This window comes from Vombatus ursinus, unplaced genomic scaffold, assembly GCF_900497805.2.
Source record: "Vombatus ursinus unplaced genomic scaffold, bare-nosed wombat genome assembly UNPS02014820.1, whole genome shotgun sequence".
Lineage (NCBI taxonomy): Eukaryota > Metazoa > Chordata > Mammalia > Diprotodontia > Vombatidae > Vombatus > Vombatus ursinus.
Window position 1 is genome coordinate 27,283,620 of NW_020954598.1, and position 12,649 is coordinate 27,296,268.

At 43.9% G+C, this 12,649-nt stretch overlaps 1 protein-coding gene across 1 annotated transcript in view; it reads right to left on the bottom strand.

The window, feature by feature from the left end:
- The window catches only part of LOC114024071 (obscurin-like), a 291,936-nt gene that overhangs the window by 101,370 nt on the left and 177,917 nt on the right, over positions 1-12,649 (bottom strand). The window contains 8 exon segments of the mRNA XM_027836906.1: positions 1,942-2,009; positions 3,377-3,449; positions 5,480-5,698; positions 6,711-6,809; positions 7,704-7,736; positions 8,426-8,623; positions 9,348-9,472; positions 10,599-10,677. Coding sequence (XP_027692707.1) covers positions 1,942-2,009; positions 3,377-3,449; positions 5,480-5,698; positions 6,711-6,809; positions 7,704-7,736; positions 8,426-8,623; positions 9,348-9,472; positions 10,599-10,677 — 894 coding nt within the window.

The window sequence follows — 12,649 nt, forward strand, 5'->3', positions numbered from 1 at the left end:
CGTGACAGTCTTTGACCCTCCAACCTCATGATACAGGGGAAATCCCTTCTGTCTCTTCAGATGATTTTTCTTTTAAATTAAATTAAATTCTTTAAAAAAAAAGAATATTCTTCTGGACAGCCTGGGGAGTAAAGAAGTTCTTCATGACCCTCTTTATGTTCTTCTCTAGGAGGGAGAACAGCCCAGGCTTTGGGCACGGAGAGCAGCAGCCCTCAGGCTGGGACAGAAACACCAACATCCTAGGCTCAGCGTGGGTCCCCAATAAATTCTTCCTGCATTCCTGACATGCCGGAAGTGAGCTTCTTGGTCCTTGTCTTTCTTGTTAGTAGCTCCCTTGGAAAACTGTTGGAGCCAATTGCATAAAGGGACCTTCACTTCTGGAGCTGCCACTCTCCTGACCTCACCTTCACTTTGGCCTGTCTCACCAACATTCCTTAAGAGCAATCTTCTTCATGCATACTCCTCCTCCTCTGAGCCTTCCTTCTTCTTTGGTGGGAGTCCTCCTCCTTCAACTTCTCCTTTTCCTCAGGTTCTTCACCTTTTCCTTCTACCCCTGCTTCTCCTCTTCATGTCCTGTTCGTGTTCTTTTCCTCCTCCAGATCTTGTGCTCATATTCTCCGTCTTTAGCCCTAGCCTTTTTCCCCCTTTGGCTTAAGCCATTTAACTTCTCCTCAAGTCCTTCCGATTTTTTCTCCCCCAGTCAAACTCTGGCCTTCTTTATGATCCTAAATCACCATCATTTCTTCTTCTATTTTAGCCCAAATCCTCTGATCCTTTTCCATAACCATCTCCTGTAGATGTCCTTCTCTCTTTTTCATTTCTCTAAATTCTTCTCAGTCTCCAAAGCCAACCTAAGGTGCCACTTTGTCCATAAAGTCTTCCATGACTTCCCCAGCCCATGGACATCTTTCCCTCACTTCTCTAAGCACTTGGAGTCCCCAATATCTGCACCATACATGTGACACCTACTATATGCTACTTCATATAATTCTTTACCACTTTTTACATATATGTCCTGGCTATGCAGATAGACTAAAGGTTCCTTGAGGGCAGGGATGGTTTCTACACATGACCCCACAGACCACAGCACACCAACAACATCCCTGCTGTTTTCTTGGCAAAGATACTGGAGTGGTTGGCTATTTCATTTCCAAGATACTGCTTCCCAATTTATTGGTAATAATAATACCAGCATATTTATACCCAGTGTATAGGGCAACGCCTTACTTCTGCCCTGAATAGATGCCCATTGGACTGTGAGCTGTGTCTTATCAAATCCTCCTAAAGAGTCTAGCAGACTCCTGTAAGTGGTTAATGGATGTTTGTTGAATGTTATTGAATTTGATGATGGTCCGGATGATGACATTCTCCAGATGCCTAGAGCTCAATTAATTTAGTTCAACAAGCATTTATTAAGTGACTACCATGTGCAAGGCCTCATCTCCGTCTGTCAAAGTCTTTCTCATCCTTCAAGCTCAGCTTAGGAGCCACCTCCCAAACTGAGCTTCCCTGATGCTTTCTCCCAGTTCTTTGATTTCCTGGACCATTCTGCCTAGTTCACTTTTCTCTAATCACATTCTACCTTCTAGCATACTTACTTTCACACATCACATCCTTCTCCCCTCCCCTATCCGATCAAGTTGTCAGGTCCCAAGGACCGTGTTATTTTTCCTCTATATATTCATAGTTCTCAGTACACAGTGCCCAGCAAAGAGTAGATACTTAACAGATTGAATTGTTCTTGATATATAATTCTAGCAGGTCCTCAACAAATGACATAATATGCACAAAGCACTTTGCAAAGTTGAAGCTCTATATAAATGTTAGCTATTATTAATAATAGTCGCTATTACTTGTTGATGGACTGGCCAAACCCTGTTGGTCCCAGCAGTGGAAAACTACCAAGAAGCCCAGGTAAAAGATGTCATCTGCTCCTCCTACCTTTCTTTGGTCGGTCAACTTCGTTAAAGTCTGTGGTTTCTGATGTCTGGACTAAGCTGGCTCCAGCTCTGTAAGAATAAAGGGCAGTGAGCAAAAACCAGGGACTAGAAAATTAGAAACCTCATCCCGGCCAATTCTACCAGTCAAAGGCACATTTGTGAACTTTGTAACCTTCGAATCCCCTCCAAGTCCCCCACCCAATAAAAGTCATAGAACCCTAGAATGTTAGGGCCAGGAAAGATCTTTGAACATGGACTAGTAGAGACAAAAAGGTTCTTGGAAGACAGAACACGTCAGAACTGGGAGGAACCATAGAACATGGAATCCCTAGGATGCGAGGGTCCATAGAATATAGAATATTTAAAGGTAGAAAGAAGGGATCTTAGAACACAGAATGTCAGAGCTGGGAGGATTCTTAGAACACAGAGTGTCTGAGGCAGAAGGAATGTTAGGACATAGAATATCAGAGCTGGAAGGGACTTTCAGAGCACAGAATGTCAGAGATGGAAGAGCTGTTAGAAAAGATCTCATAATATAGACTGTCAGAACTGGCACAGTCCTTAGAGACTTTTAAGTCCAACCCCTCATTTTATAAATGAGGAAATCAAGAGCTAGATAAGGAAGATAATTTGCCTAAGGACATAAAGTTAATTAGTAGGATAGCAGGACTAATTCCCAGCCCAATGCTCTTCTTACTACACAGTACTATTTCTACACATGAGCCATAACATACATGCACAATACTCCTGCTAGTAGTATGTAATATACACAATACAGCACACATCATTACATATGTGTATGCAATAAGAACCATATACATGTGTATACTATATTCCACCTGTCTTAGGCTTATAGCTATATATAGGCACACACACATATGCATGCACATATATATATGAATAGATAATATGTGTGTATATAAATATCATATGTTATATAATGAAGCAATCTTAGGAATTATCTAGTCCAGGTCTCTCATTTTATAGGAAGGAAGGAAACAAGCACATATTAAGCACCTACTATATACAAGGCACTGTCTAGGCACTTTTATAAATATCATTTCATTTGATCCTTACAACAACCCTAGGAGGTAGGTGCAATTATTATCCCCGTTTTACAACTGAGGAAACTGAGGCAGACAGAGGTTAAGTGACTTGCCCAGGGTCACACAGCCAGTAAATATCTGAGGCAGGATTTGAACTCAGTCTTTCTGACTCCATGCCCAGTAATTTATCCAATGGGCCACCTAGATGCCTTACAGACGAGGAAGTTGAGGCCCAGAGAGCTTAAATGATTTGCTGAAGGATCTTCTACCCTCTGGTCACAACTTAGACAAGAAAGTAGAAGAAAGATTATTTGTCATGCTTCCCCAGGATGGTGAACCATCCCTAACATGACCTTGGTCCCCTATTCAGGAAGACAGGCTGTCACTTACCCCTGCAGCAGGTTTGAAATGAGGGCTTCCGTGACTTTCTTCTGCCTTTTAGCTGCCCCATCTGTCTCCGGAGCTGTAAAGATATCACAAGAAACTGTTACCATTAATGGGGAGGCTGAGACCTAGATAGAGTGAGGGGAACTGCTAAGCTGTCCTCAGGCACCACAGTCAGACACAGGAAAGGCTTTCTGCATGCCCACGCTCTTTTCTGGGCACTTTCTACAGTTCTACATAGAATTTGGGAGACAGAAGGGACTTCAAAGTGTATCTATTCCCACTAATACCTGAGCAGAAATTCCCTCTACAGCACCCCTTACAAGAGGTCTCGCCTAGTGAGAGAGACTTCACTGCCATCTAAGGCATCTCAGTCACTATGGGGCAGCTCCGGTTGTCAGGAAGGTCTTCATTCAGGGCAGCTGAAATCCACCTCTCTGCTATTTCCACTCACTGCTTGCTCTGAGATCTCTCCTCAGGGTTAAGAGGAATAGGCCTAACCCCTAGTGTACATGCTACCCCACAGGTGCTTGAAGGGAACAGTCATGCCCTCCTAAATCTTTACTTCTCTACACCCCCTCCTTTGGCTGGAGTCCCCTTTTCCTTCAACTTCTTTTCCTGAGGTTCTTCACCTTTTCCTTCTACCCCTACTTCTCCTCTTTACGTCCTGTTCATGTTCTTTTCCTCCTCCAGATCTTGTGTTTAGGTTCTCAGACTTTAGCTCTAGCCCTTTTCTTCCTTTAGCACAAGCCATTCATCTTCTCCTCAAGTCTCCCCAATTTTTCCTTTCCCAAACTGAATCTTTGGCCTTCTTTATGACCCCAAATCACCTTCCTCATTTGAGCTCTGATCTTCAGATTCCAAAGTCAAAGCTCTATCTACTACATCCCCCAGCTGCTTCTAGCATCTTGCTGTGTCATGGCTTCCAGTCCCCTCCTTCTCAGCAGAGGATGGTGCCATCTTGGTCACCCTCTTCAGAAAACATTCTAGCTTATCAAAATGTGGCTCCCAGAATTGGACACAACGCCCTAGACAGAGCATGCTTAGAGGACAACGGCACTGTCAGCTCTTATGTCGGACAATAGCCTCTCTTCAGATGACCAGACCACATCTGGTGGGTTGGCAGCTACACTGTGCTTTTATTTTATGTTTAGCTCACAATCAATCATAACCTCTCCCATTGAGGAAGGCTGAGTAGAGACCTGCTCACATGAGTATCACATTCATGCACGGCTTGACTACACTGATGGGAACTCATATGGGCATTCTGTTCTTAGGCTAGGCGGGGCATCATCCCTAGGGTGGCAGCCTCTAAATAGAGTGGCCATGTGGGAGAGCACAGGGGGAAACAAGGCAACGAGAACATCAACCCATTTCTCCTCCCCAGAGCATTGCCATAATGAGGAGCTACTTTGGTCCCAGCCCAGCCATGGAGTAGAACCCATTTCTGAGGCAACGTTTTCAGGCCAGTGAGGTCCCACTTGAATAAGTTAGCTGGCTAGGGATGGGACACCCCCTTTGTCTTTATAATAACACTTGGTGTCATTTTATAAGGCTTTATAGTTTATAAAAATGCTTTGAGGACATCTTTGATCTTGATGATAACTCTAAGTCAGGCAAGGGCAGAGACTGTTACCTTTGCTTTAGAGATGAGGAAACTGAGGCACAAAAGAATCGAGTCACTTGCCCAAAATCACATAGAGTCAGGATTTGGACCCAGGTCTTCTGATTCCAAACTGAGTTTTCTATCTATGACACTACGTTATTCTCTTGGTTTGGGGCTGTAATGCTTTTATTCTACTACAACCTACCCTCCTTTCCCCCTGCCCTTTAAGGCTTCACTTGGGGACAGCTGCCCCTTCTTCTTCTTTTTTTTTTTTTTTGGCTAGGCAATGGGGTTAAGCGACTTGCCCAGGGTCACACAGCTAGTAAGTGTTATGTGTCTGAGGCCGGATTTGAACTCAGGTCCTCCTGACTCCAAGGTCGGTGCTCTATCCATTGCGCCACCTAGCTGCCTCCAGCTGCCCCATCTTGCAGCTCTTGAATTATGGCCCAAAATCTGCTGTTCCTAATCTGGCTACCTGACCCGGCTAGGAAACTTGGACTCACCCTCTGTGACTTTCAGGGTAGCAGAGCAGATGGATTGTCCAGCCTCATTAGTGGCAATGCATGTGTAGGAACCCTCATGTTGCTTCCTTATATCCAGGAGGATGAGGCTATGCTGAAGGTTGGAGCTGGCAACCTTGTAGCCTGGAGTGTCAGTTCGGATCCAGAGGACATCTTCATTGGCTTCTTCCTTTAGCCAGTTCACCGTTGGAGGCGGCTGCCCTGTGAGAGACACACGTGAAAGAATAACTCCTCTGGCATCAAAACAACTCAAATCAAACCCAAGTGAATCTTCTTACTATTTTATTGAGTTCTGTATAATATCCCTTTGATAATTTGGTATAACATTAAAACCGTACATTAATTTTGGTAATGTTATTTTTATTATATTGGCACAGCCCAGGTATGAACACTGAATATTTCTCCAGCTATAGTCATAGTCAATAAACATTTATTAAGTTACTACTATCTAGGAACTGTGGTAATCTACTTAAGTTGGTCTTTATTTCTTTAAGGAGCATGTGGTGTCATGGATAGAATACTCAGTTTGGAGTTCAAATCCTGGCTCTATGACTTTGGGCAAGTAACTCGCCCTTTTGTACCTCAGTTTCCTCATCTATAAAACAAAGCTAACAATCTCTGCCCTTGCCTGACTTACAGAGTTAACATTAGGCTCAAAGAAGATGTCTTCAAAGCACTTTGTAATTGAATCTATACCGGTCTTTCATGTGCTTTGCTAGATCAATACCCAGATAGTTTATATATTTTGTAGTCAACTCAATTAATAGTAATAACTCATATATCTATAGCAATTTAAGGCTCACAGATGATTCTTCTGTCCTGTGCTCTTGGTAAGACCCCAGGGAGAGTACTGTGTCCAATTCTGGGCACCACATTTTAGGGATGACATAGACAAGCAGGAACATATCTCCAAAAAGGCAACTAGGATGGCTTTAGACTAGAGAACAGGCCTATACAGTGCCCTGGGGGGGTCCTAGTTATCCAGACTCCACCTGAACTTTGACCACAGGGATGAGGTCAAGAGCCCTCTAATAGGTATGACTGTCAGTTACCATCTGTGTGACCTTGGAAAAGCCACATGACCTCTCTGAGACTCAGTTTCATCAGCTGCGAAATCAAGATAATGCACTATCTGCTCCACAAAGCTGTTGGAAGGAAAGCAGATATAAGCTGTACAGCACTAGAGAAATGGAATTTCATCTTATTCCTTTACCTTCAACCTTCACTGAGAGGGTGATGCTAGAACCCTTCTTCACTTTCTTATTGGTAAATCTTTCTAGGAACCTTGGAGGTACAAGTTGTTCATGAAAATCTAGAAAGAAAAACAACAGTTGGCAAGGTCAGCCTTCTGAGAAGAAGACCAATGGAATGGCTTCACTTTTCCTTGTCTGGCTCCACCTCTTCTAGGAAGCCTTCCCTGACTGCTCCAGCCCACAACTTCCTTTTCCAAGCTTCAGTAACAATGATAATGTTCTTTGCTCAAATCCAGAAGCTAATTTTGTACCTTCCATTCTCCTATCTTTGAAGGCTCAGATCAAGTCCCTTCTGTGAAGTTCTCCCCAGTCATCCTGGCTCTGGCTGTTCTTCCCCTCTGCTAAACTCCTAGTCTGTACTTCTAGTCTGAAGCACCGGGACTTAGTGCTCGCTTTCTTTTATTTTTCTCTTTTATTATTTTCTTTACTCTGTGCGTGTGGGGAGGGGGGAGGGCGGAGCAGGTTATTCAAAGGGCAATAAAAAATGCATGATGGGTGTAAGTATGCTGAGCAGCATGTAACTAAAGACACGCCCCCGGGAAGTGGCATGAAAGATTGCGTTAAGGTAGGCAAGTATTGAGAGTGAGGGGTAACAGATGGATGGCCCAAACATAGCATTGATAGGCATGGAATGTTAAGAGAATTTGAAGAAGGCCTCCACTGTGTCAGGCAGACCTTATCCCCATCCCTATCCCTATTTCTATCCCTATCTTTACCCCTCTCTCTATCCTTCCCCATCCCTATCCTTAACTCTATCTCTCTCCTTATTCTTATCCCTATTTGTGTTGCTCTTTCCCTATTGCTAGATTAAGGATGACATGAGGTCAGGGACTTTGTTTCTAAATTTTACACCTCTCTCAATGCATTGCACAGAGCTCTGCACACAGTAGGAACTTAATAAATGTGGAAATAAATCTATATTATCTTCTTTGCCCATTGGATTTTCTTCTTACCTGAATCTATCTTCTTATCTGGTTCATTGGGACCTTGATAATAACATAGAAGAAGAAGAAATGCAGTCAAGAACATATATCTCCCAAATGGCCCCCACTCCCTTTATTAGTGCAGGCGGGATACAGTGATGAAAGGGAAATAGCATGGTTTAGTTTAGTGAACACCCCCCTCCCCCATGGATCACTGCTTTGTTGTGGCAGAGGGGCTTGCACAGGTCAATGAAATTATAAGCTACATCATGCAGGGTTGCCCAAGATAGACAGGTCATGGTGGGGAGTTCTGACAAAAGGTGATCCACTGGAGAAGTAAATGACAAACCACTCCAGTATCTTTGCCAAGAAAACTCCATGGACAGTACACAATGAATGTGCGTGTGGGCAGACCTTGGGAGATGGTGGAAGACAGAAGGGCCTGGCATGCTATGGTCCGCTGGGATACGAAGAGCTGGACATAACTGAATGACTGAGTAACAACTCTAAGTGTGGTCAAGGGACCCTTAGGCATCCAAACTGCCAGACAAGACTCTTGCTGGCGAATTTGTTAGTAGCTGAATTCTGCTGTTAGATATTAGTCCACTCTTCGTCTTCGGCCATGCTAAAGACCCCCCCCCCACACACACACTTGTGTATGTTCCCCTCTAAGAAGACAAGCAGTGACAGTATTATGCCAGGCCAAAGGCCCTATGCAGGTGGTGTTAAAGCACCAGGGCTGGCTAGCTTACCCTGGACCAGTAGCCGGGCAGAGGAATAGGCAGAGCCTGTAGCATTCCTGATATAGGCAGAATACTCCCCAGCATCTTCCTTTGTGACATTGAGGATTTCCAGAGTGTGAATTGTCTTCTTATCAGTCTTTAGGATCCGGGAGGAAGTAGATAAGGGCTGTCCATCCTTGAACCAGTAGAGGCGGGGCACTGGGTACCCTGAAATGAAAGAGTAGACTGAGAGGCCATATCTAGGGGCAGGGGTGGGAGGGAAATGGGTCTCTAAAAATGCTGCCCTAGTGAGAATAGGGTCTAAGAGCTGGGGCAGCCACCTGATGTTTATCAAAGCAGGACAGTGGGTGGAAAAGGGGGCGCAGACTCTCCTCTCCTCTATCAACATTTTCCCTACTAGCCACTAGGGGTATTATAATCAATCAATAATTATTAATTTTAAATTATGGGAAAGAATTATTAAGAACAATAATAAAGGCTGGCTATTTGACCATGGACAAGTCATTTCTCTTCTCTGTACTCCAGTCCCCTCATATGTAAAAATGAGTGTACTGGAATAAATGAGCTCTAATGTCCCTCTTAGCTTTGCCATTCTGTGTTCTAGGTTCCTTTTGGCTCAGATAGTCTACAAAATGGAAATGGTAGAATTTCAGGGCAGGGTAAGCCAGAGTAAGATTTAGGGGGTTGGGAGGGTCTCTCTGTCCCCACTTGCACCCTAGGAAGCAGGTCCTCAGTTCACCTACAAATCAGGTTGACCTAACACACAGTTCACATGAGAGGATGGTCAGGGCCATCTGCTGTATTTGGCCTGGAAGGTTAGAGATGGTCAAAATTTGATCTATCAATAGCAGAAAGCCAGAGCCCTAGACTCTCCCTTCACACTTTACCCCTTTCTTGGAGTCCCTGGGTAGACAAAACTTCCCTTACTCACCTTTCACCTTGAGGTGGAATTTAGCCAGCCGGGCACCGGGGGCCACCTTGATGTCCTGGAGCTCTTCTAGGATTTGGGGCAGCTGCCCTTCCTCCGAAGTTGACTCTGTGCCTTCTTGTTCCCGACTGATGGATGATTTGTAAGAAAGGGTCACAGGAGGAAATCCAGAGAAGTGCCCCCCACCCCGACCCGGGAGGAAAAGAAACAGAAAATTGGGTTCAAGCCAGGGTTCTGGGGAGGGGGTGGCTAGCGTGGTCATGGCTGGGGAGGGGTGATAAGAGTGGAGCAGAGATGCTGTGGGGCTTTTACCATATAGTCGGGGATAAGTTCTTGTCTACCACTTAACTGACTCTGGGACATGTATTTGTTAAATGAATGAATGAACTCTTCCTCTGATGGGTCATTGAGGCATGGAGGTGACACTGGTTTCCCAAAGACTGTACAGGCAGAACAGTTTCCACCAAAATGAAGAAGCTATGAATATGATTCTGATGACTGACTGGCTGTTGCCTGAGAGCCAGCCTAGCTAAATAGAAACCCATCACCAGCTCATTAGCCACTGGGGGGGTGCACTGGTTTTTTATTAGCCACTGGGGGGGGTGCACTGGTTTTCTGTGGCACTGGTACCTAGAATAAATTAAAAGAACCCAAGAAAGACTTCCAGCCCATTAGAAAGATTCCCCTCCCCTGCCCATGGAGAACTAATGGGAGAAAATGCATAAGAACTGCATGGCACGAGGAGGTGGTGGTGGACCGTGATTTTTTGGGCAGTGGAGGAAGTGCCAGCATTACTGGGATCACGTATGCACCAACATAAGAATGAATGAATGAACGAATGAAGTGAATGGCATCCCAAGGCCACATTTGGGGCAGACAAGTAGAGCTAGCACTGGGTGAGAGGATAATATTCCAGATCAGACCCTCTGCTCTCTGAACACTTTTTCACAGTCTCCTCTGCTGTATCATTAGAAATATCCAGCACCCTAATCACAGGTGTAACTGACGGAGAGTTGAAAGCAAATCCAAAATCTTGCTCCTCCTTCTTCGTGTTCTCTGTTCTAAGGCCTTTTTCAATTCTGACAGTCCGTCAGTCCATGAAACTCAAATGGTGGAATTTCCTCCTCTTTCTCCTCCTCATCATAATGTACTATACAGGAGCATCCAAAGCCCTAGCTTTCCAGCTCTTTGGGTGCCTGTACCATCATCCCAGCAGCACCATGCTCTTTGGATAAAAAGTAAACTCTTTATTACCTGGACAGGTAGCCCTGAGCACTGAAATAGGAAGACGACTCTGTAGCATCAGCAGCTGTGTCATAGTCAGTGCTAGTCACTGGGGGAAAGAAGGGAAAGAGAGCCCTGGGTGAGAGTCAGGCACTCAACTTGGTCCATTTTGTCTATCTAGATCTTAGCCAGTCCTTCTGGGTTTCTGTTTCTGGAGTATCAGCCCAGTATACAAGGTCACCAAAAGCTAGTATTCCCCAATTCTCCCCTGAAGTTGTTCAGTTCACAGGACTGAAAAAGAGTACAAAAACAGCTACACTGTGGCCCATCTTCCTCCCTCACACCTGTTATAAAACCCCAACATTCAGGCTGGTAGCTCTCTGCAAGGCTACTTGTTATATCTCACACTACTCTCCTGCATACATTCTACATGACAAACTGGGCTACTTTTCATCTCCTTTACATTACCATTTCAGCTCCCTCTTCCTGGACTAGAATTTATTCCTCCCCCTTTCTTTCTCTTCACCTATCAAATTACCATTCAGCCTTGGAAGTCCTTCTCCAATACCACCTCTAGGAAGCCTTCCCTGAATCCCTAGTTAGGAATAACCGTCCTCTCCTTCAGTTTCACACAGTATTTTGCATCTAATCCACTAATCATGTGTTATTATGTATCATAGTCATCTCTTTGTGTGAAGAATTCCCTAGTAGACACCTTCTTGAATGTAAAAACTTGTATAAATGTATCTCTCTTAGCAGCCAGTAAAAAGAGTGCCCTAAACATAATAAAGCTTAATAAATATTTCTTGAACTGAATTAAATATTATTTGATAAATGCATTAAAGAGTTACACAGTGTTACATGAAGTCCAAGGGGAAGGCAGTTACCAATTGAGAGATCAAATAAGGCTTTCTGAAGGAGGGGACATTTTAGTTGGGCTTTAAAGGCCAGCTAGAAATTCAAAAGGTGAAGCTAGGGAGGTTATTTCAGGCATAGGACACAGCATAGTACAGTCAGGGAGGTGGGAGAACATAGGATTTATTTGGGAAAATGTGAGAAGTCCATTTAGACTAAAGCACAGGATGGATGCGCAGGAAAGATGTGAGATAAGCTTGTAAGGGTAAGGTAGGGTCCTGATTATGAAGAGCCTTGTTCGGACCCTCACCACCTCTCGCCTGGACAACAGTCTCCTAGCTAACTTGCTTCCAATCTCCCCCTTCTCCAATCCAGTCTTCATACTGCTGCCAAACTGATTTTCCTACAACATAGCTCTGATCAGGTCATTTTTCCATTCAAACAATTGTAATGGGTCCCTATTTTCTTTAAAATAAAATATAAACCCCTCACCCTGCCATTTAAGGCCCTTCATTTACCTCTGTTGTCTAGTTTCCTATTATTCCCTTTCATGACCTTTCCATTCCAGTAAAACTACCCTACCTGCTGTTTCCCATGACATTTCATCTTCCGGGGTGGTCCATCATGTCTGGAATGTGCTCTGTCACTTCAACCTCTTAGAATTCCTGGCTTCCCTCAAAGCCCAGTTCAGGTGCTAGCTACCTCCTATGCACAAGCCCTTCCTTGAACCTTTTGCTTTTTATTGCCCTACTAGGCACAAATTACTTTTACATCTACAATATGATATATGTATGTGTTGCTCTACATATATATACATATATATTTATATTACATGGAATATATAGTATTTACATACTTTATATATTTATATTTTTTACATTTACATATTAACATAACATATTTATATGTTATATCCCCTCGGCAGAAAATTAGCTCCTTGAGATCAGAAACTATGAGTGTTCATGTCTTTGTATTTTCTAGCACAGGGACTTGTACAGAGTAAGCATTTAACAAATACTTACTGAGTTGAATTGACTGGGATAATTACAGTGGTGAGAGGACAGGGTTTGCTTAACAACTTGGCTAATTACTACCTAAGTGACCTTGGGCAAGTCACTTTCCTCACCTATTGAATGATGGAAATTGGACTTGAAGATCTCCAAGGCTTCTTTCAGCTCTGCATCCTATGAGGATGACCTTCAGAGGGGACAAGCCATCTTCCTAAT